General features: G+C 36.9%; 1 protein-coding gene across 7 annotated transcripts in view; it reads left to right on the top strand.

The window, feature by feature from the left end:
* Window positions 1-21404, top strand: part of PTPRM (protein tyrosine phosphatase receptor type M) — a 449216-nt gene that overhangs the window by 252470 nt on the left and 175342 nt on the right. For all 7 annotated transcript variants that reach the window (XM_058830649.1, XM_058830647.1, XM_058830643.1 and 4 more), the window contains exons 12-13: window positions 19623-19896; window positions 21053-21089. In XM_058830649.1, coding sequence (XP_058686632.1) covers window positions 19623-19896; window positions 21053-21089 — 311 coding nt within the window. The remainder of the gene's footprint in view (window positions 1-19622; window positions 19897-21052; window positions 21090-21404) is intronic.

Here is a 21404-nt window from a genome sequence, read left to right as displayed (position 1 = left end):
TTCTGACAGCATGATAGTCCAGTTCATCTACATCAGTTCTTTGTTAAGGTCCTTTGAAGCACTCGATTTTTTCAATCTCCCTCATGAAAGCTGAAGTCCAGCAGCAATTCAACCAGTGAATCATTAACTCTTGGAACTCACACCTGTTTTGCTGGCTCTGTATTGCCAACTTCAGTCAGAATTGATAAAACATGTTTTTCTTAAATCTACTTACTAAAATGAACAGCTCAGTCTCTAAGTATTCAAGGAATAGAACGGGGTCATAATTTTTCATGACCCCTTTGGGAGGGATGGCTACTCAGTGCTCAGATTAATGTACTTGAGCTCAGACTTCAGGTGTGCGTATTTACCAGTGAAATTTGTATGTCCAGTACCATTCTCTTTTGCTGAGGCCAACTGGCTAAATCCAGTCCATATTCATACTGCAGAGCTCCCAGGCACTAGGATCCCCAAACTGCCATTTGGGAACAGGCCCTGGTTCATGTCTGGGAATTTTGGGGAGAGTGGTAGCTGGCTGGTGCCACAGACCTGCTGGGGACCTTTCCAGCAATTTAACAGCTTAGATAGCATAAGATTTAATAAATAGCTTAGATGGATTTTAAGCTGCTCAGTGTTAGCAAGTCTGAGCCATCAACCTATTCTCAAGTATCATATGTTTCCAATAAAGCCACAGAAACCTCTAACTGGAAGTACAAAGTTCCTGAAGCTCCTCTCAGGCAAACAAGAGACCCAAAGTCCATGTTCTTTTCTCATGGGACTTTTGGTGTGTTACGGTTTAGATGGTATTTAAATAAAAACAAATAATGGACAGCATAAGGAGAATCTCCATTTGATTAGACAGGTTTCATCATGTACACTCTCCTAGCTCTCCAATTTTTCTTGTATTTGTGTTTTCATGCAGCACCAGTCTCAGCAGACCACAGTAATGCTGTACAGATGGTTGGGGTGTGGGAGCAGTATGGTCAAAGCCTCTCAGGTTGAAAGCAGTAGTTAACCCCAGCCTCTGGTTTCTGCAAACCTGCTAGAGTTGTTAGGTTATTGTAGAAAAAGCTGGTATGAATGTCCCATCTCTCTTGAGAGAGCTCAGACACTTGTATCTTAAGCAGATGTAGACCTATACAGTGAAAGCCCCAATAAGGTGTATTTTAGCTCTTTAAATGTAAGCACCTACTTCTGTCTGAGTTTAGGAAGTTCCTCGATTAGGGACATTGATCATTCCATAGAGACAGTATGAGAGGTACAATCATTCCTTCATGTCAGAGTCACCCTCTGGAGCTGTAGAGACATGTTTCTCCCACTTTGTGTCGGGTGCTCAAATGTCCTTCTGGGTGCTTGCCTTGAGAGAAGGAGGTGTTTCATGTAGGGACCACAGTGAAGGAGTTATGAACATCACTGGGAATTACTGCACTGCATGATTTTTGAAGGAGTACTCAGTTTAACCAAACTCAAGTTCAAATGCAGAACAACCAGAGCACTCCTTGGAAATGTAAGAAAGAGGTGCTGTTGCTCTGTGCTTACTGAAGTGTGCCAGGGATTTGTTTTCATTTTACTGTGTGTTGTGGAAAGATTGAAGGGGGAGTGTGTGGGCCAGCTATGTTTCCCCAGGTGGTTGTTGGGCAGGATTATGTGGGGATGTACTTTGTGGAGATGTTTTAAAGTAATTTTCTGACAATGTGCGTCACATGTATGTTAGTTTGTAGCCACAGTGCTGAGTGACCCATTCTAAATTCCTGTAAAACTGTGGTTAAGAGTTGTCAAGCATGCATAACCCATTGCTCTCTCCGGGAGCTTTCACTGTTGACCTTAATGTGCATTATGTATGTTCACTTCCCATATCCTTGTCAGTGTGAAATTACCGTAGCTTACCATCTTACTTCAGTTATTTTGTTTTTGCGAAGGTTTGAATCTTGTCACTATTTTTCCTCTCAAATTCTAGATCCCAAAGTGAGTGTCCCAAGTGAAAAGTATGGTGTCACCTTTGGTCTTCATTCACTCATTTGACTAAACGAGCACTCAAGTCAGGCTTGCAAGTTGTACTGCAAGCCCTGTCTGCTTGGCCCCTGGTAGTGCTGAGGCCTTGGCAATGTTGCACATCAATATTTCTGTTCTCTAGCTATGCCATATACTTTCTATTTTTTGTGATTCTCAAGATTCAGTTCCTTTTCTTTCATAAGTATTTAAATTAAATATGTAATTTTAAGTGGTTCTTAAGAGCTCTGAAACAGACTGTGATAGAAGTACATGGTCACTGGGCTGTATAGTGCTGTACTGAATTATCAACTGAGAAGTGACTCAATGCCTGTTTCATTTATAGATCTAAAATATAAATATAACACATTTTAATCCATTTGACATTAATCCTGCCTGCAGCATTGGATTGGAACATTGCACAGAAAATACTGAATAGCCTTCAGGATGAGATGCAAAGTTGCGTTTTATGAGCTAATAAGAAGGATGCACATTTTAAGATAAAGGCTCATTTTTGGAAGTAACAGAGGAGAAGAAAGTGTGTGTGGATGGCTTACAGTATGACTGTGAATCATCAGAACACAGCATGTCTGTGAAATAGGCAAATAGACTGTACTCAGCATGTGGGGTTTCCAGAAAAGGTGACAAGCTCTGAGCACCATTGTACAAGATGCTGGCAGGAGCTCATGTGAGCTCCTATGCCTTGTTCTGATTTACCAAGAAATACCAGTGTACTGGTGCTAGAGCAGTGAGTGTTTTGCCATAAATGATCATGGAAAACCTGTGTTACATATGGAGGAACCAAGAGAATTCGACTTGTTTTTTAGCAACCAATTAAGGCTAAGAGAAGAAATGGTTGTTTTCTAAAAATGCATCGGACGGATAAACTTCAGAGAAGAAGGAGAGCAATTTTAGTTCAGGGAGCATATATATAAACAGCTCAAATATAAATTCTCTAGGCAGTGGTGAATTGAAACAAGTGTATATATCTGTCAGGAAGGTGGTGCTAGTTAAAGTCACACAGCACTATGGCACCAAAAGTACGTGTTTCAGTGTTCTGTACATGACAACCCCCAGGAGAGCTTTTGTCAAGATTCTCACGTGGATCAGAGTTGTCTGAGTGACAAGGAGCAAAAAGTCAGTGGGATTTTCCTAATAATTTAGGTTGCAACACAGTTGTAATCAGTACCACTTTAATTGCATTTCCGTACTGCCATTGACCTTAGGAATTTTTCTTCCATATTGTGCATTTTGAGCAAGTTTGTATGAGCCCTTTATTCACTAACAAACACTAAGTAGCTGCATTAAAAAAAATTCTGTTGCTAATACTTAAATGTACAGCAGGAGGACTGTGGTTTCCAGAACAAAGTAATTTGGGCCAATTCCTAACTCTCAGTATAAATTTTTGATTTAACTGTTTTAAACCATTGAACCATTTTTCTAAAGCATTTTGATCTCATATTTCAAGCAATCAAATAAATGCTTTTATTTGATACTAAGTAATGTTAAAGGAAAAGAAAAGGATAAAGAGGAGTGCTGCATGGAAAGAGGAAGAAAAGCTATAGATGCACTCCAAGTGAAACACTGTCATTCCCCACACTTGATGCTGAAGGAGTATTCATTTTGCTGAATATTAACATGTAAACTTTCTGTTATTCTGTTCATTTAAGTAGGAAAGGAAATCAGTGGCATTTACAACAAGCATCATGACTCTAAAGCATTGCTAAGTAAAAGCTAATCTGCTCAACTGGATTACATTAAATGACACAAAGAAACATTAGAGTCACTTACTGGGCTCTACAACTGAAAGCGGCAGCTCTTTAGTCAGGAGAAGTGTAAAAGCTTCAGCCGAAAACAGCCTCAGAAAGTGGTAGGATAGATGTGTAAGGCATTATAAAAATGTTGAATTTAGGGAGAAAGTACCATGGGGAAATCAGATGAGGACAGATGAATTAACGGCATTCTCACATCCAGAGTTGAAGCTGTTTTCAAGATTAGCCTCGTAGGGTAGTAGAAGCACAAGGCCAAAATCTCATCTGTATTTAACAGTTGTGCTAATCCTGAACTGTGCAGAATCTTTTATCTACAGCCAGATTTCCTGTGGGAAGAGCTGCACAATGTCATGCTGCCAAGGTTTCTGTGCCACCTAATCCTACCAGAGTCATTCCCAGTGCAGGGAGGAGGAAGAGTTATACCTTCACTGACAAAACAGAAGGTCAGCCTTGTATTTATCCACAGAAGTCCTGAAAACTGGGGACGATGCCACAAAAACTGACTTGTTTTCTGTCTGCCTGCATCATTTTGCACTGCTGATTAAAGTGCCCTGCAGAGCTTTTTTGTAGGGAAGAAAGAATGAAAATGAGCACAGTAATCTCCGTTTCCAAATTGCTGGACTGGAACCCACTGCATTTAAGTTGTGAAAAAAGACGATAACATTGAGAGGCGAGAATTCTGTTGTGGTTATTTTTGCTGTGGTCTTGCTCTCCTACAGCAGAGCCAGCAGGAGAAAATGTGCCTGTGCCTTGGGTGCTTAAGTGATAGCACTTGATTCTGCAGTTGCAGCTGAAGCAAAGGCATGTGCTGCTTCCCACCAATTTTCCCATGAAAACAAAGCATCTAGCACAAGAAAATGGGCAAATGAGACCACATCTTAAATGATTGTAGTGGATCTGTTTGAGCTAGTCTCTCCACGTTCCAGATTGAATCCCCTCACTATTAAAAACTTCATATCCACTGTGAGTGCTTTAATGAGCAGTAAACACTTCCCAAGCTTTGAATCAAAAAACCTGTTGAAATTGGCTTGTGTATTCAGTCAGCTGCCTCAGCAAATATTTTTCTTCCTGTGCTGTACACAAACCAGCAGATTGCAGAGCATCCTTGGGTAAAGGGAGAAAATAAGCATTCTCCCTCTACTTATAAACTGCTAATTTTAATACATCTATTTTCTTAATTCCCCAGCTCAATTCAGTTGTGAATTTCCAGCCCACAGATTTGTAGATATAGGATATATTTAGTGTTAACAGTGTTATTAATCCATTAGCTGATCTCCTGCTCTAAATCCTACTTCTTAATTTCTGTGTACTATCCAGGCTCCTTGATCAGTTTGCATGTACATATTAATTCAAATTCATAAATAAAACCTGTGCAACTGGCCATAGTCATGCCCATGAACATCAGTGTATTTGCAGACTGTTCACACCTCATGGGCACTCTCCAGGGCATAGTTACATCATTGCAGTAGTCTATTGTTTACTAGAAAACATTGAACTAGAATATCACTTACTTGTAATCTTTATAGTCACTTTATCTTAATAGAATTATTTTTTTTAATTTATAAACCCCTGAAGATATTTCAGCACACATGCAGATCTTATTGCTGTGATTTGAAATCCAGGAGATGTATGTTTTTCTTACCTTCTGCAAACTGCATTTTCTACAAATTTGTGGAGAACAGAATGAAAACCACAGCTCTAGGAGGCAGCATCACATATAATATGCATAAATTGGGAGTTGAATACAAGAGACTGAGCAATAGTGTATCTCTATTATTTATGTATGGATTTAGATCTGAGGGAATGTTCCCATTCCTTAAGGAGATCACATAATTTCTCAAGGTATTTTTTTCACTGCTCTTCTAATTTAACTTTGTGTAGCTATTGATTTTCTTCATGGCTATTGAGGAAGAAATCTCTTGTTTGAAAGTGGCTGGATTTCTTTGAAAGTAGATATTACCGGGTCAGGTTCTTACATGAAGACTGCTGCTTTTTTGTGTAACTCCATTTCTTTTCATTCCTGTAGAGTATTTTATTGTATCAAATCCAGCTACCTTGAAGACTGTAGAATGAAAACAACAGAGTATTTTTTTTAAAACAGATGCTTGAATCTCAGAATTATTTAGTGGAAATGACATATTCATCCCATTTAGACTCAAAGAACTACAATTGCCTCCGATAGGTGGGAATTGGCCTTCCTGTTTTCTTGAGAAGCCCAAGTAAACTCATTCAGACCTTGGTAGATCTATTTTCTACATAATTTGTGAAGACAGGGTAACAGCATGGAAATACCGAGTCTGTTTCTTCTTTGCCTCCTCTTAGCCTCACATAGCAGGATGAAACCCAGGTGGAATCTCATGGTTTGGGTGCCATCAACAACTTTGCTGGAGCTGTTGTAATGTGTTGTAATGAATCTTTGCATTCTAGTCATAAGCAATTTTCAAGCAGCTGTGAGCTGTCTTTGAGTATGAGAAAGTTAGACATACACTTGCAGAAGTGATACTTCTGATTCTGATAAGATGGGCTATGTTATCTTGCAGATTGTTGCATATTGGTTTGCATGTGTTCAGACTCCTCGAATTTTCTTCTGTATCTTCCTCATTGATCTGTACTTCAGTACCATTGTGCATCAGCATTTTCTTTCTCTGTGGCAGATTGAAAAGAAAGGAACAACCAGCCCTGACATGGCTTTCCATTTGGAATATTTCCCTCAGATCCCCTCTAACTTTGTTCTTTTTTAGACTAAATTATTTTAGACAGTTTTGCTTTCTTTAATTTATTTAAAACTGTGGCAAGACTTTACTCCTTTTTCCATGCTTTCCTGTTGTTCTGTAAATTGGACTTGGCAACCTGAAAACTGGTGAGTTAAATGGTGTAATATTGCCTTATAAAAGCACTTTGCTTGTTGTACCAAGATACTTTTATCTTGTATTTATGAACTTATCATTTTTCTGTGTTCTTTTTAAAAAGAAATTAAGCAAAGAACATAAAGCTGATTAAGAAGCTTTGAAATGGTCATCGGATTGTTTCAAGTATCATAAATGTAAATTCATTGAAAATCTCTTTTCTGGATTAATACCAAAATATATTGCCATAGTTTCAGCAAAATGTGTTGAAATTGAAAACAATGTTAATAGAGAACACAGTTCATCAGACAATGAGAATCTTATTTTATGATCTAATGGCACATTTTAGCCTGCAGTAATAGATAAGATTTCTTAGTTCTTTTAATTTGCTACTAAGCATGGGATTTCAAGGTCATATTATTTGATTTGGACTAACTTTGAATCACAGTTGTGCTTGTTCGCAATCTGGTCACATTCTGTTAAGTCTTCTGTAATGCATCTGACTTCACACTCAGGTAAATCAAACAGATGAAAAAAAATGTGTGTGTTAAGAAGTCTTAGAATAACTTACATTCTGCTGCTGGTATTTTTTGAAAAAAATCCAAACCAAACCAGAGAAGAGGCTTTCTAAGATGGCATAACTACATCTGCTTACAGTTTGGTTCTGAGAAACTGGTAATTTGACTGAAGAATTCTAGAATAAATTGCTAATTCTTGCCGCCATATAAGGTGATCATTTTGCATACTATATATGATATCCAACCTTTCATTACAATTGCCGTGTCCTTGTGCTTCTTACAAATTTCTAATTACTAAATTATTGCAGTGACATCAAAGTAAAACTACTCAGATAAAGAAATCTTTAAATTAGTTAAGTAAAAAAAAAATCAGCAGCAAAAGTCTTTCATCTTGACCTAATTTACTTGAAATTCTATGCCTGATGTGAAGATTAATAACAGGTGGCCTTTTAGGGAGCACTCAGCTTGAGTCTAATGTTCTAGTTGTTCTTTTATTATCCCAAACATCTATAACCAAAGGATTTTTTCACCGTGCCCTTTGTTCACAATATGGGACTGTAATTGAGTTCATATTTCTCGCCCAACCTTTCAGCTGTAATTAATATTTTATTATATCAGATTTTATCACTAAATAGCCTAGCAGCAGGGTATTGAGCCACACACACACTCCCACACACGCATGCACACACAAAAGCCATAGTGACTTATTGATGCCAAGCAAGTTCCATGTAATGAGTTATGGCTGAGAGAATACAAAATAAATTCATGGTACCCAGCTAATATTCCAAAGCAATTTAGAACTGATCTTATCTTGATCAAGCCAGGACAAAGAGAAATTAAAGTTACAAGACTGAAATATTCTGTGTTGTGTTATTAAATCAGACAAGTGGCATCTAACAAAAATGGTCTGTGCAAGACCAGCTATTAACTGTTTTCATTATTGTATTTTATGAGCAAGACCAGTTTATGTCATACACTCTTTGTACTAAGAGTTACACACTGTCCTCTGAGCTCTGCTAAGCACAAACACCTCCACAGCATGACAAATGTAGAAATCTGACTATCTGACTATTGTTTTGCTATTTGTCCTTTAAACTGGAATAAACCAAAATTATTTCTTTGCACTGCACTCTGTACCAAGGGGGTGGTGGATGTTACTCTAAGCTATTCTGATGGAAATAAGATGTTTTTAATACAGATTTTTAAATATGGAAAAACTCTTACCACATAAATATCTGTAAATATTGGAGAGAAATGTTTCATAAACCTAGATAACTTTGATGATCGGTGGTTTTCATTATAAAAACTTCCCACATAACTCATGACTAACTGGCATCCCTGCTCTCAGCAGGATTTTACACAGAAATCTCCCTCCCCCTCTACCTCTCCCTCTCCATCTCTCCCTTTTTTCCACTGCATCCCTCTTTCTCTCCACCTCTCTCTCACCCTCTTCCTTCTTCCCTCACTGCTTTGAATAGGTGATTACAGGAAGAAAGTACTCAAATTAAGAATAGATCTCTAGCAGGATAGTATAGAACAAGCTCTGCACTTGAAATGATTGGTTCATTGTTTGCTAACAGCAGAAATAGCCTCTTGAAATCTATACCTGCAACTTTCTTTTAAAATTAGTTTTAGTTGTTTGTACACAACGAAGTTGCTTAGAGAAGGAGTAGGCCCTTCTTCCCCAAGGGAGGGCTCTGTTGCAAAGATGAAGAGGAGCTAAGCCTCCTTACATGGTCAGGAGAGGAGCTGCAGTGTGTTTCTGGCTACAGAAAAGTGCAACCTTGCTGTGGTTGGAAGGATGGCCTAGGAGATCAAGCCCTGGGGATCAGTGCACATGAGAGCACAGTTTTATTTCTGGTGGGGTTAGGGACAATCCATTCAGCTTTCTACAAGTCAATATATGATGCTTTCTTCATTCCTATATCTTAGGTTAAAATAAATGGAAGTACTCAAAAGAAAAAGAGGAAAAGATACCTATATATGATTGTAAACAACTTGGAAATGGTGAGGAGTGGCATAATAAGCAGCTGGATGTATAACTCACTCTCTGAAAATTATTTATTTATTTTCTGTTCAGCTTTTCCAAGTTGACCACCAGAAGATCTCGGAATAGTGGCTTTGTGGACTATTTTGTGGAATTAGTAATCTCACAATCTCTTTGTAGTTGTCATTCATTTTAAAGGCAAGCTGTGAGAAGACCATAAAGAAAGTAGGAGGCATCTCTGTTTTGTATTGCTTGGTAATGAAGTCGATCTGAAAGCCCTGGAGGATCTGAAGCTTTAGGTTAGTTCAGTTTAGACCAGCATCATTTAAGTTAGTGACATTGCTGCTTGGGTTTAAATTAAGAGCATAAAGCCTTGTGGAGTGAGATCAATAGTATCTGGTTTCTAGAGGGACTGAGTCATTACTCAGTAGGGATAAAACTTCAGGGGTAAAATGAAGAAAGGGAGTACTCCTTGTCTTCTGTGTGCTATATTACATGTCCAAGACCTGAATTAAACTTTCTTACTCATAAATAAGTTAAAGTTTACACCTGATTTTTTTTCCTGGTTTCCTAAGAAAACAAGTCTTAAGTATCATCCTGTTCATCTTGCCTATATGTTCCTTCCCTCATTAATATAGGACCTCTTGGAAATTTTCAAGGAATAATTTGAATGTTGCAGAAATAGTAAGTTTCTCACATACTCTGGAATCTCTGTGAAAGACCCAGATTAGCATCTGAAGGGTTGGAGTATGAATTAGTTCATTTCATGTGGTCCATCAGCAGAGATCTACAATTCACATACCAGCAGGCCAGTACCTAGCCCAGAAGCAGCCGTAGCATGTGTCACCTCCTTTCCAGCCAGTGTTTGGGAGATACTAAAAGGAGCTGAACATACTGAGGGTGGGAGCTGGGTATCACGGGTGACATGTGGAGTAGAGATGGGATTACAGCAGTCTGGATTTCTTGCAGTAAAACTTGTAGTGTCTTAGTCTATTTATAAGGCTTCGAAGCATCTTCTATTTCAAATGGCCTTTTTAAATAGTACCTGGTCAATGTAAATGGGATGTTTAACATGAAAGAGCTGTCAGCAGAGATGTTTTATTGTTGCCAAAAAGTTAATGGTGACATACCTATCAAAAAGATTATAAGCTTGCATCTACCAGAGTTATTTAAGGAAGAAGCCAAGTATCAGTTGGTAGAGAAATCTAAAAAAAAATATTCAGTAGATCATAGTGAGTGTAAAGACATCCTGTAGGCAGTCATTCTTGGATAACAATCCCCCCCCCCCCCAGTTTTATAAAAGTACATAATATGATGTCTCAACTCTTACAAAATAAAATAATTTTATAAATTATGCACAATTTGTTTGTAAAAGGTATTTGATTTCATATAGCTATGAAATCAAGCACCTTTTCCAAACATACTGCATGTAATTTATAAAAAAGTAGCTGCGTGCAAGTTGTTAAAAATGCTTTGTTTAAAGTGTACCTGTATTAGATAGACTTCATTTCTATTTCATCTTTCCTACTGCTACTTTTTATTTTCACTTCTTATTTATCAGATAGGATGATACACGTCAAGTTGTTTTCAATACATTATCTGTTATTTTCTTCTTTTATTCTCTACATTCCTACCTTGTGTAAACTTTAGTATTCTTGAATATTTCAATCTTCTCCTAGTTTCGTTTCGTCTTTTTTTTTTTTTTTCTCTTTTCATATGCACAATTTCTTGTGTGTAGCATTCCTTTTTTTTCTGTGGGAAAAAAACCAAACTAAATTGAACCAAAATAAAACAACACACAAAAAAACAACCGCCCAACCAAACAAAAAAAACCTAAAAACACCCAAAAGGGAAAAGAAAAACCACCACCACCAAAACACATTGCCAGGTCTCTGGTGCCCCTCTTAGTTTGTCACTTGCAGCCTGTATTTTGCAGATTGATCTCATTGATGCTGTATGGGGCAGATTATTAACCCCTAATAATTAAAAACTTCCCCTACAAAATAAAAAACTGATGTATATGATTACCTTGTTGAAGAAAAGGAAAGGTGGAATTACATGGTTATTTCTAAGTATGCAGAATTGCTAATACATCAGATGGATCACATCAGTGCAGAGCAGTACTCAGCCCCTGGGAGAATAGGGGTGGGGAAACTCTATTAGACAATTAAGGAATTTCAGGTGTAGCAATATACATAACAGTTGTGAATATGTTCATGTCCATAACAGTTGTGAAAACAGTTACAGCCTGTCATCTTTGTTACCCTGTTTGTGGCAATTATGACAGTCACTCTTGTAGGCCAGTGCAGTAATAACATTCCTAAGTCCTAGTTGGGCACCAGTATTTAAATAATTACAAGTAATTAACCATGGGGTGGTATAACCATGGGAAAAAAAATATAATTTAATCAATATTTATCACGGATTAGGGAGGTTGGGTGCGTTGAGAGGACAGTTTTGATCCCCTTATCAGTTCACAAATCTCAGTTAACAACAGAGCGGTCTCTTGTGCCACAATAATTGTTCGTTATGTCTAACTACCACTTACATACGTGTTGGGAAAATTATTCTTATAAATTTTAACATGCTGTTTCAATAGTAAATTAATACTTCTTTTGAATAGATGTAGGTTGGCATAAGTATTGAATTTATTGATTTTTTGCAAAGGATGAATGGGACAAAGTTAAAACTGCAGTCCATCAGCAGACTGTATGTTGTAAAACCAACTACAGATTATCTACTGCCGCAATCTTTATTGTCCTGCTAAATAGCAAAGTATTACAAACTGAAATCCTTGTAAGATTTTTCACTCTCTCTCTCTCTCTCTCCTCTGCTAACAAAACGAAACTGCATTTTGGGTTGTCATTTGTGATAACTGAATCTGAAGGCAGAAACATTCCAGAAAGGTTTTATGTATGGTGTTATGGTTGCCTGCAATTACAAGGCTGAAGATCTGCTGGACACTCTGCCCCTGACAAGTGTGCTTAGATTCTCTAAAACAATGAATCTCTCTACTAGGAAATAAGACAGAAAGTTGAACACCCATTGTCATCAGGACTAGGTGGCACCCATCTGGCTACTGGAAAGTGGAAGGAGCATGCATCATTGTCTCCTTTTCCTTGCAGATTTTCTTCATGCAATTTTTTGAGCTAAAGCTCTGATGTGTCCCTTGAATCCTAGGGAGTCCAGATTTTCAAAAGAGAAATGTATTATTTCTTCTGCTTCTGGAAAAAATAATTTGAATGTATTATGTACTTATGGTGGCCGTTAAATTAGCATTTTCAGAGCCTGTCTCTTCTGCAATTAAGATATTATGTAGCAAATGTTTTCCTTCTAAAGGGAATTGAACCCCTTGTCATATCCTCCCCTGGTGACTGTCCTTGGAGGAAAGAACAAGCAAAATATCTTTAACTTCCAGTGACATAATGCTTTCCATTGGAAGAATTGTCAGGATTTCCTGTATAAAACCATAGGAATGCTAAGGAGAGATTTGCTTGGATGTATTTTTCCCAGAAAATCTCCTTTGTAAATGCTGACTTTTAAGTCTTTGAGACCATCCATACAAAAGAGTTGGGCAGTCACAAAGCAGCTTAGGAGTTTTACATTAAAAACCAGATACTGTTCCCCAGTGGACTTGGGTCTGTGAAGATAAAGCTTATTACGACACCTGAGAGTTTACATTTGGCACTATCTCTGGGGACTGAACCTAAGCTGTCTTATCTCCTCCTTTACAGCCGTTTAGGTATTTCTGCTGTGATTGATCTGAGAAATAGGGCTCCTTGCATGACAATGGAGGTGTTGTATAATATTAGTCTCTCTTGTGTTTATGACAGGTCTGATGCAAAAAGATTTCTTGAATTTGATTTTTCCCCATGGGCTGAAAATTTCAGGTGCCAGTAATAGTATTTCCTGAGAATGAAGACAGGCCTTGCCTTGGAAAAATCTAACCAGACTTATCTCTTGACCTGCAAAGGTAGTAAATAAAGCCAGGTGTGAAAGTAGAATTATTCCATTCAAGTTTGAACAAGCTGCCACCACAAAGTATTTATTTGCTTAGCACCTTTCCTACGTTTGTGAGGTTACAAGTGTTCCACAGAGTTAGAAACCTGCCAAAAACTGTGAAGCTTTTGTTTACATGGAACTTTCTAGCTTCAAGTAAAGATGCAAACAAAAAGTTGCAAGGATTTAAGACTCACTTTACTCCAAAAAGCTGTAAGGATTTAAGATTCCCTCTGCTCACCCAAAGAAACAGTCAATACACCTCTAGCACTGGCACATCAAGTGATTAAATGGGAACCATGGCAAGAATTTTGATGATTATGTGTTGTGCGAATATTTCTTGCAGCATTGCATAAATCACTTTTTCCCCCATGTATAAATTACATATTAGTGTATGGTTTTAAAAATACTTGTTGGCATTGTTGTTGCCATTGGTACACCAACATCAGTTTAGAGGTTTTGTTTAGTCTGCTTGTTTTTCTTCACTCTAAGTTCTGTATTTTCATATCTGAACATTACATTCCTACAAGGGATTGTTTTTTTAGCTTCTTCACCTTTTTTTTTTGGAAGTGGGCAATGTTGTATTAAATGCTTATTTGTATAAAGCCCATAAACTCTGATCTCCCGAATAAAACATCCCTGAAATAGAGGCAGCTACCTTAAACAGTCTTCTCCATTATTAGTAGGTATACTCATTTGTCCTGCTGATAATCAAAAACTCTCTGCTCTGACCTCTAGTCCACAGTTGAACCATGTGTGCTTCCCCTTTGATAAAATATGCAAAGTGGTCACAGGGACAGTGGCCAGCAGGACAGGACTGCTATTCATCTGGTTCTCTGGCGCTGAATCTGTTCTGGAAATGACTGCACACAGAATAGATTTTATTCACTGTATATTAGGTGTTGCTAGAACTTCTGACCCACTGGCAAAACCTGTGTAGCTGTGATGGTGAGACACCTGATAAATTAGGAGTTGTTCATCACCTCTGTTTAACCCACCTATAATAAATATAAATGCTCATGCACAGTAGGAGAGTTAGTGGCAATTTCTTGTAGCCTATTTCTATTTGCCTGCTAGCCATAAATTATTAATTCCTGTCCTTTAAAAGGTAATTTCCCTCTTCCATTTCAAGATACATTACATATGTATAATTACATATCGTTTCTAGAACTGTCAAATTTGGAGTTAAAGGATGAATTGCAAGAATCTAGTGCAATATAAGGACATGGAGAAATAGATATGTATCTCCAACATTAATCCATATAAATATTACGTGATCATGTCAGAGACATCTGATCACAGAGGTGAAGTTATGTTGCATATTATATAGAAAAAACTGTCCAAAGGCTGTAGTCTTTTGAAGAAGCAATGTTAGGCAATAAACTTGCATAACACATGATAAACAAATATATATGAAGTTCTAGAGGCATAACATAAACAAAACAACTGTTATATTTTAAAAATCTTAATGGCAGTACAGTAGAAGAATTTTCAAGGTCTACAGATGTTTTGCTGAAACTGTGGGGACCTGTAAACTGTGGAGACTCTTATGGTTTGAGCAGTCAGGTTCTTCATGAACTTAGAACTGAGATAACTGGGTAGGGTTTGGGTTTCTTAATTTTGCCCTCTGTTGGAAGTGGAATTTTAGTAGAAGAACATAGTAAAGTGATTCTAGCATGCAGATAAATAGGGCTGTGGGAATGAGTAACTGAAGTAATGGTCAGTATGTAGATTAAGGGTTATTCTATTGTTTGACTCTGTAAGCATTAAAACAAAGCAAGCATGCAAGTCAAAATACAGAAATAGATCTATAAAAATGTACCAGTTTTGTATATTTCTAATAGAGCATGAACTTAAAACAGTGAGCAGAAAACTTCAAATTAGACTCAAGAATGTCACCGTAACAGTCTGCAAAGGTAGCCCAACAGTTAACACAGATAGTCAGGGCACTTTTAGTGGACCTTAAGAGTTTTGCAGGCTTTGTACATTTCCTAGGGGAAAAAAGAAAAAAAAAAGAAGGATAATAAGAAGAATTTGAAGAGGTTTTAAACAGTTGAAGCAGGCCAGATGGAATAAGAAAGTTTCTTGTTCTCATTTTACAACTGGATTTCTGAGGCCCATAACAGTTGATTGACTTGCCTGGGATCACACACAGCAGTTGTATTAAGACTAGTAAATAAATTCAGATAGTCTTTGTCTAGATACAGTTCTTAGGCCATCTCCCTTCCGTAAAATGAATTCTGAAAAATTCTTTAATGCTTCAGTTATGTAAAGCATCAAGACTGTTTTAGAGAAAGAAAACAGAGCTGACAGTTCGATAATGAAGTAATCAAGCTTGTTTTCCCTTTGTTTGTAATTTGGAATTACGTGTAATTATAGATTAATAAGTTTCAATAAATGCCTAGATTGTACATGTTAAGGACTCCTGTATGAAGAATTCTGAAGTCCATGTTTGCATCCAATAGGTTCTTCTTGGAAAGTTATTTTGTGACTTTGAATGAGACTTTGATTAAATAAATTTGATTTACAGCATTCCAGTAATGTGGAATAATGTCCCTATTCAGGAGGTTACCAAAACCCATCATTTCATGTAGTTAAGACTAGATATATACTGAAGTCTTTTTTGAAATTGTCATTTGTCTAAGGATTCTGAGCATCTTTTATTACTGTGCTAATATGTTTTCCTTCGGCTTTCATGTCTCTTTTTCAACTCTGAAAAAGATTTGCATATTTATCAGACATTGATACACCATTCCAATTTAAGCAATCCAAATTCAATAAATATCTGAGAGACCTGCTATGTCCAAATTCTAACAAAAATTAAACTGTTGTGTTCAGATCTGTGTCTTTGCATAATCATATAAATTTAGAACTTGTTTGGAATTGTTAGAATAAAAAGTGGTGTAAAAATAATATAATTTTCTTTTTAAATTTTTCCATATACCTTTTTTAATCACCAAATTTGAAACATTTAAATCTTAAGTTAAGCATAACTGCCATGTGTTCCTTTCTCAATGCAACAGCAAACTTCAGATTCAAACAAATCTTGTATTTAATTTCCAAGGCACTGAAATTCTGTAGGAGAACTGTGTAATGTGAATTGCACTTAAATCACATTTCTTTCCTTCAGAAAAATCAGTCTAAATGCTGCTGATAACTGATATGCTTTTGGCACATTTCACTGTAGTGTAGAACTTATTTTCTGGATTACAGATAGGAAGACTTTATTCTCTGAAATGTAGAGGTGTGGAAAAGGAGTAATTCAACTTCAAACAGGAAATCTGATGGATACCTAAGAGGAATAATATAGTCATGGTACAGTGTTAGCTCAATTCACTGAGCTTGAACCCTTTTTCAGAGGTTCAAGCTCTAGGCAGTCCAGCTGTTGGATATTAAAGAAAGCAATATTAATTGTAAGAACTAGAGAAAGCTTTTGGATTATGATTGTAATTGGGGTAATTTTGTAAAATTCATTAGCATGATCTCATTTGAAAAAATGTCAAAAGTAAATTCAGGTAAAATTCTGTCAGGTTTCCATTGACCCAGGTACTCATAATGTGTTAATTTACATCAGAGAAACAGCAGTGTGTGGAAATTGGCCAGCAGATAGGATTTAGTTATTTTTCATTAGCATTTGGACTTTGATGAAGGGGAACAGAAAAGAGTTGTTTGACCTTTCAGTGCTTAAATTATTAAAGAGCAAATAGATTTGAGGTCTAGATGCTTGCAAATCTAATTTGTCTTGTGGAGTAAGGATTAAAAGACATTTTGAGTTTGAAATTGCTCCAGTCGACTTACTTCTTTAGTTAAAGTATCTGAAAATGAGTAGACAGCAGGCATCTGAGAGGTATACAAGGAGTAGTGCATGTAGAATACTACATCCCTTACCACAGGGAAACGAGCATTTTAATGACAGATTTGTTTATAAAACAGCTACTGTCTGTAGCTTTAATCACTGAGTGACGAAATTAAGAGAATCCTCATTTCAGCCAGTACTGAAACAGGTCATATTACCTTATCTGGTCTGAAGTCCCTCTTATATTCAATATATTCAATATATATTCAGCCTGTTACAAGAAGTAACTTAGTTTACTATCCATCATTCTTTAGTGAAACTGTGGGATTCTTACATTTGCTGCAGTATTAGGCAAGCATATCCAGCTTCACTACCTTGCAAGGATCAATGTTTACATCACCTTCTGCATTTGTTTCCTATACTCCATTTAAGTTTACAAATGGTATTTATTGTAAATTCACTGCAAATTAATAGTTAGAGGAGGCAACATGCTGTTTTCAAAGTAGCTTGGAATCCCAGTTCTAAGGAACTCTTATTTTGTTCTAGAAAATTAATTGTGAAAATCATGTCAAAATTTGATTTGTAAGAAAAAACCCAAGATTTTAATGTAGATATTCCATGGCTAGTTTTTTTACAAATCAATTCCCACAGGATCAAAGAATGATTGCTGTGGATTGACCTTCGTTTACTACTCAGCATGGAATTAATCAACTAATGAAAATCTTTCTGTTTGTTATGAAGACTTTGTTGCACAGAGCTGCAAAATGTACAGGCAGAGACCTTCAAGTGAACCCTCAAGACATTTCTGTGTCCCTGGCCGTACTAAATTTATTCATGGTTAGACTTCTGTATCAAGTTCAGCATTAAACTAAAACATCTAAAATTGGGTATCCACTTCTAGTTGTCTACATGTGAGCTTTGTATTTCGTTACTGTTATCAGTGGAGTCTGAGAAGCAATTAGTTTGACCCAAAAGTAGACACCTTCTTTTTGCTCAGTTCTCTGAGACTTGTAGGTGTGCAGACATCTTCATGAAAGCGAATAGGTTTGAGTGTGTTCACATTAAACTAAAGCTCCACAATGTTGAAAGTCTTAAGACAGAAGAAGAGGTATTGATTCCATTCTCAGAGTTAACTTTCTGGGCATTTTTTGTGAGCAGAGAAGTTCAGCATCTCCTACTGAAGATGCTAGATCTTACAAATCATCAGGGTCTGTGGCACAAAATCAGTAAGTCTGGTAAAAAAAACACTAAGATGATCAATAAAATTGGCTTTTTCTGACCCTTGGTGATACTAGACTTTGAAGAATCAGAAGACCTTAAATGCTGGTGTCATAAAATTATGGTGGGGTTTGGGCTGGAAGAGACCTTTAAAGATCGTCTAGTCCAACCCCCTGATGTGGTCAAGGGACACCTTCCCCTAGACCAGGTTGCTTAAAGCACCATCCCTCCTGTCACTGGACAGTTCATCCCTTTATTTCTAAACCAGTTTTGCCTTCAGAAGGGAAGTAGCCATGTAGCTATGTAGGCATATGACTGAGCCAATAAACCCTGTTGGGTCCAGACCGAGGTGGTCCTGCAGAAGTTCAGCCCATGTGTCCCTGTACTTTGGACAGAATCTTCTGTACACATAATTCTCTACCTACAGATGACGGAAGAGTAACATGTCAGGAGACTCTGGGGATATTTCTTCTTTAAGAAAGCTCCTATGCAGAGATTGCTGGTTTTTATGAACTGTCAACTGGAAAGATTATAAATTGTTAATGGATGTAGATGATACACAAAAATGTGGACACGTTGCCACTTTGACATCAATTATCCAGATTGACTTCTTTGCTGGGATTCAAGATTCCAGGAGACAAATACTGATTAAGAACCACTGGTCCCCAGTGAAGCAATAAATTTGTAAGCCAGTCCTCTTTAGAGACACGGACTTCCCACATCACGAATTTAAAAGCACTGACTCAGTCTTTTAGAGCAACTGCAAGGGTATAATGATTACACTGTTTGCATATACAGCAGAAATTGCAATTTCTTTGTTCCTGTCTGAATGTCCATAGCACCTTTACAGTGGAGAGGGATGGACTGTTCTCTGTAGGTCGCAGTACACCAGAGACTGCAAGTGTAAACTGACTTGCCTTGCAGAATGCAGAAACTGAAAAATACAGTTACCTATAAGATGTGTAAAAGTGCTTTGCTGAGTGATAATAACTTCCATCAAAAAGTGTCTTATACTTGCTCAGCAATAGTCAATATGCCACTGAAATTTTACTTTGTGCTTTTATAAATACTTCTGAAGTCAACAGTTAAGCAAACACTGGTCCCTGTCTCTGTAATTTGTCTTCATTTTTATCTTAGTACTAATTTAATTTCATTTTGGTAAGATAAACAGGTTAGAGAAAGGACTCTATAGCTTTATACTTGCTTTAGTGAACAAAAAAATACTTAATTCTACCTTTTAGCACTGATTAAGTACACCTTTTCTGTACAAGAGTTTGAACAAGAAAATGTCCTTTTGCATTTGCTTTTGTGAAAAGCTGTGGTGCAAATGGTTAATTTTGTTTTTCCAGAAAAAAATGAATATGAAAGCATGAATCTATTCCACAAATTTATACACCTGAATATTAAAATGTCATTTTCTTCCTGTGTTCTTTGCTTTTAACAGTTCTTTTGTTCCAGTAAATATTGCCCAAGTTTTAAAATAACCACTGTTTCTTTCATTGTCTTTCACCCTCTTAGTGTCTATCAAATCGTTGTTGAGGAAGAGCGCCCACGGAGGACCAAAAAGACAACTGAAATCCTGAAGTGCTACCCAGTGCCCATTCATTTCCAGAATGCCTCACTCTTGAATTCCCAGTACTACTTTGCTGCAGAGATTCCAGCCAATGGTTTACTAGCTGCTCAGCCTTTTACTATTGGTGATAACAAAACCTACAGTGGTTTTTGGAATACTCCTCTTCTTCCTCATAAGAGCTACAGCATCTATTTTCAAGCTGCTAGCAGAGCCAATGGGGTAGGTCTTGCAACAGGCATGGTTTTGTACAGTGTTTGTGTGTAAATAAATGATTGGCATCAACTAGCAGGATGCCCAATTTATTTGCTAATGAGAAAATGAAGTAACCGTGAAATTTAACACACTGTTTAAAAAATAGCAGTTTTCCTAACACAATATTGCTTAGTGATTAAAGGTTACAGGAAAGAGGAAGGAAAAAAACACGTTTTGTCAGTAGTGAGCAGGCAAAGAAGTATGTTGCCATTCTGTCTTAATAGCTAAAAGTCCAGTGGCTGTGTTTGATGGGCTTTTTTCCTTCCTTCTTGTTTTTTTCTTTTTTAGAACAAGAAAATATTGTGATTTCTTTCATTACGTTTAAGCCAAACATGATTGCAGATTTTAGCACATCTCTCTTGGCATGTCCAGTCCTGTTGCCTTAGTTTGTAACATCTTGATCTCCCTTTTTCTTATTCGGTTGCCCTGATTGAATTAGAAATCCCTTTTTTTTTTCTGTTTCTTTTTCTTTTTTTTTTTTTTTTTTGTCCCTTTCTGCAAACAAATTAAAAAGAAAAGGAAATAGATGGAACTGAAATGAAAAGTGTTTAAAAAGATCCTCACAGATCATGTTTCATCAGACTAGTTCTTCCTGGAATTGTTTTTCATTTCCTGGACAGACCTACCCAGAGCCCTTCAATTCTTGATAAGCTTTGGCTGTCTGTGCTGACAGGCTGGAAATGTTTTCTGCCAGAAACCATAATGGTCCCTCATTCACAGTGCACCGACAGTGCAGAAATGTGAAACACCATTGATTATTTTTTCTTTCTAAAATTGTCTTAACATGATGCTTCAAACTATACTTTCTGTAAGAAAAAAAAAAAATCTCCCAAGGTCATTATGTTGCCAGAGTTAAAAGGTGAACCCTTCCTTGCCTGTGCTCTGTGAATATCTTTCACATTTCCTACTTTTAGAGGAATCAAGTGAAATGTTTATGTACCATACCCAAGTAGCGTTGGTCCATATTATGAATGCATTTTTGAGTTAGCTAATAAGCAGTTAAATATGGAATGGGGCATGTTCTGCTCTGCCATTTTATCAGTACTTTTAAGAATAGAATCATGGATGACTTTCTCTGTTTAGAAACACATGATGTGACCTTTTTCCTCTTTATTTGACACAGGAAACTAAAATTGACTGCGTCAGGGTAGCTACAAAAGGTATGTTTTTATTATGTCATGTATTCTGTACTTCAGCTTGTTGACCTTCCCCTCACATGGTGTTTGGAAACTTCCAGAAGTGTTTATATTGCTAAAACAGATCACTAAACATATTACAGAATTTTCATAGAATCATTTGCATCCTTAGCTGAGATCTAGGAAATTTGTTTGTTTGTTTGTTTTTAGTCATAAATGTATTAATTACTTTTGGTTATCTGCTTCAACACAGGGCTCTTAAAATATATTCTGTGGGTTTTTATATGATCTCACAATAAATATTTTGTGCTTACATTCATACATACATACATACATATA

Source organism: Poecile atricapillus, chromosome 2, assembly GCF_030490865.1.
Source record: "Poecile atricapillus isolate bPoeAtr1 chromosome 2, bPoeAtr1.hap1, whole genome shotgun sequence".
Lineage (NCBI taxonomy): Eukaryota > Metazoa > Chordata > Aves > Passeriformes > Paridae > Poecile > Poecile atricapillus.
Note: the sequence above shows the minus strand (reverse complement) of the source record. Positions and strands in the feature narration are given on the sequence as shown.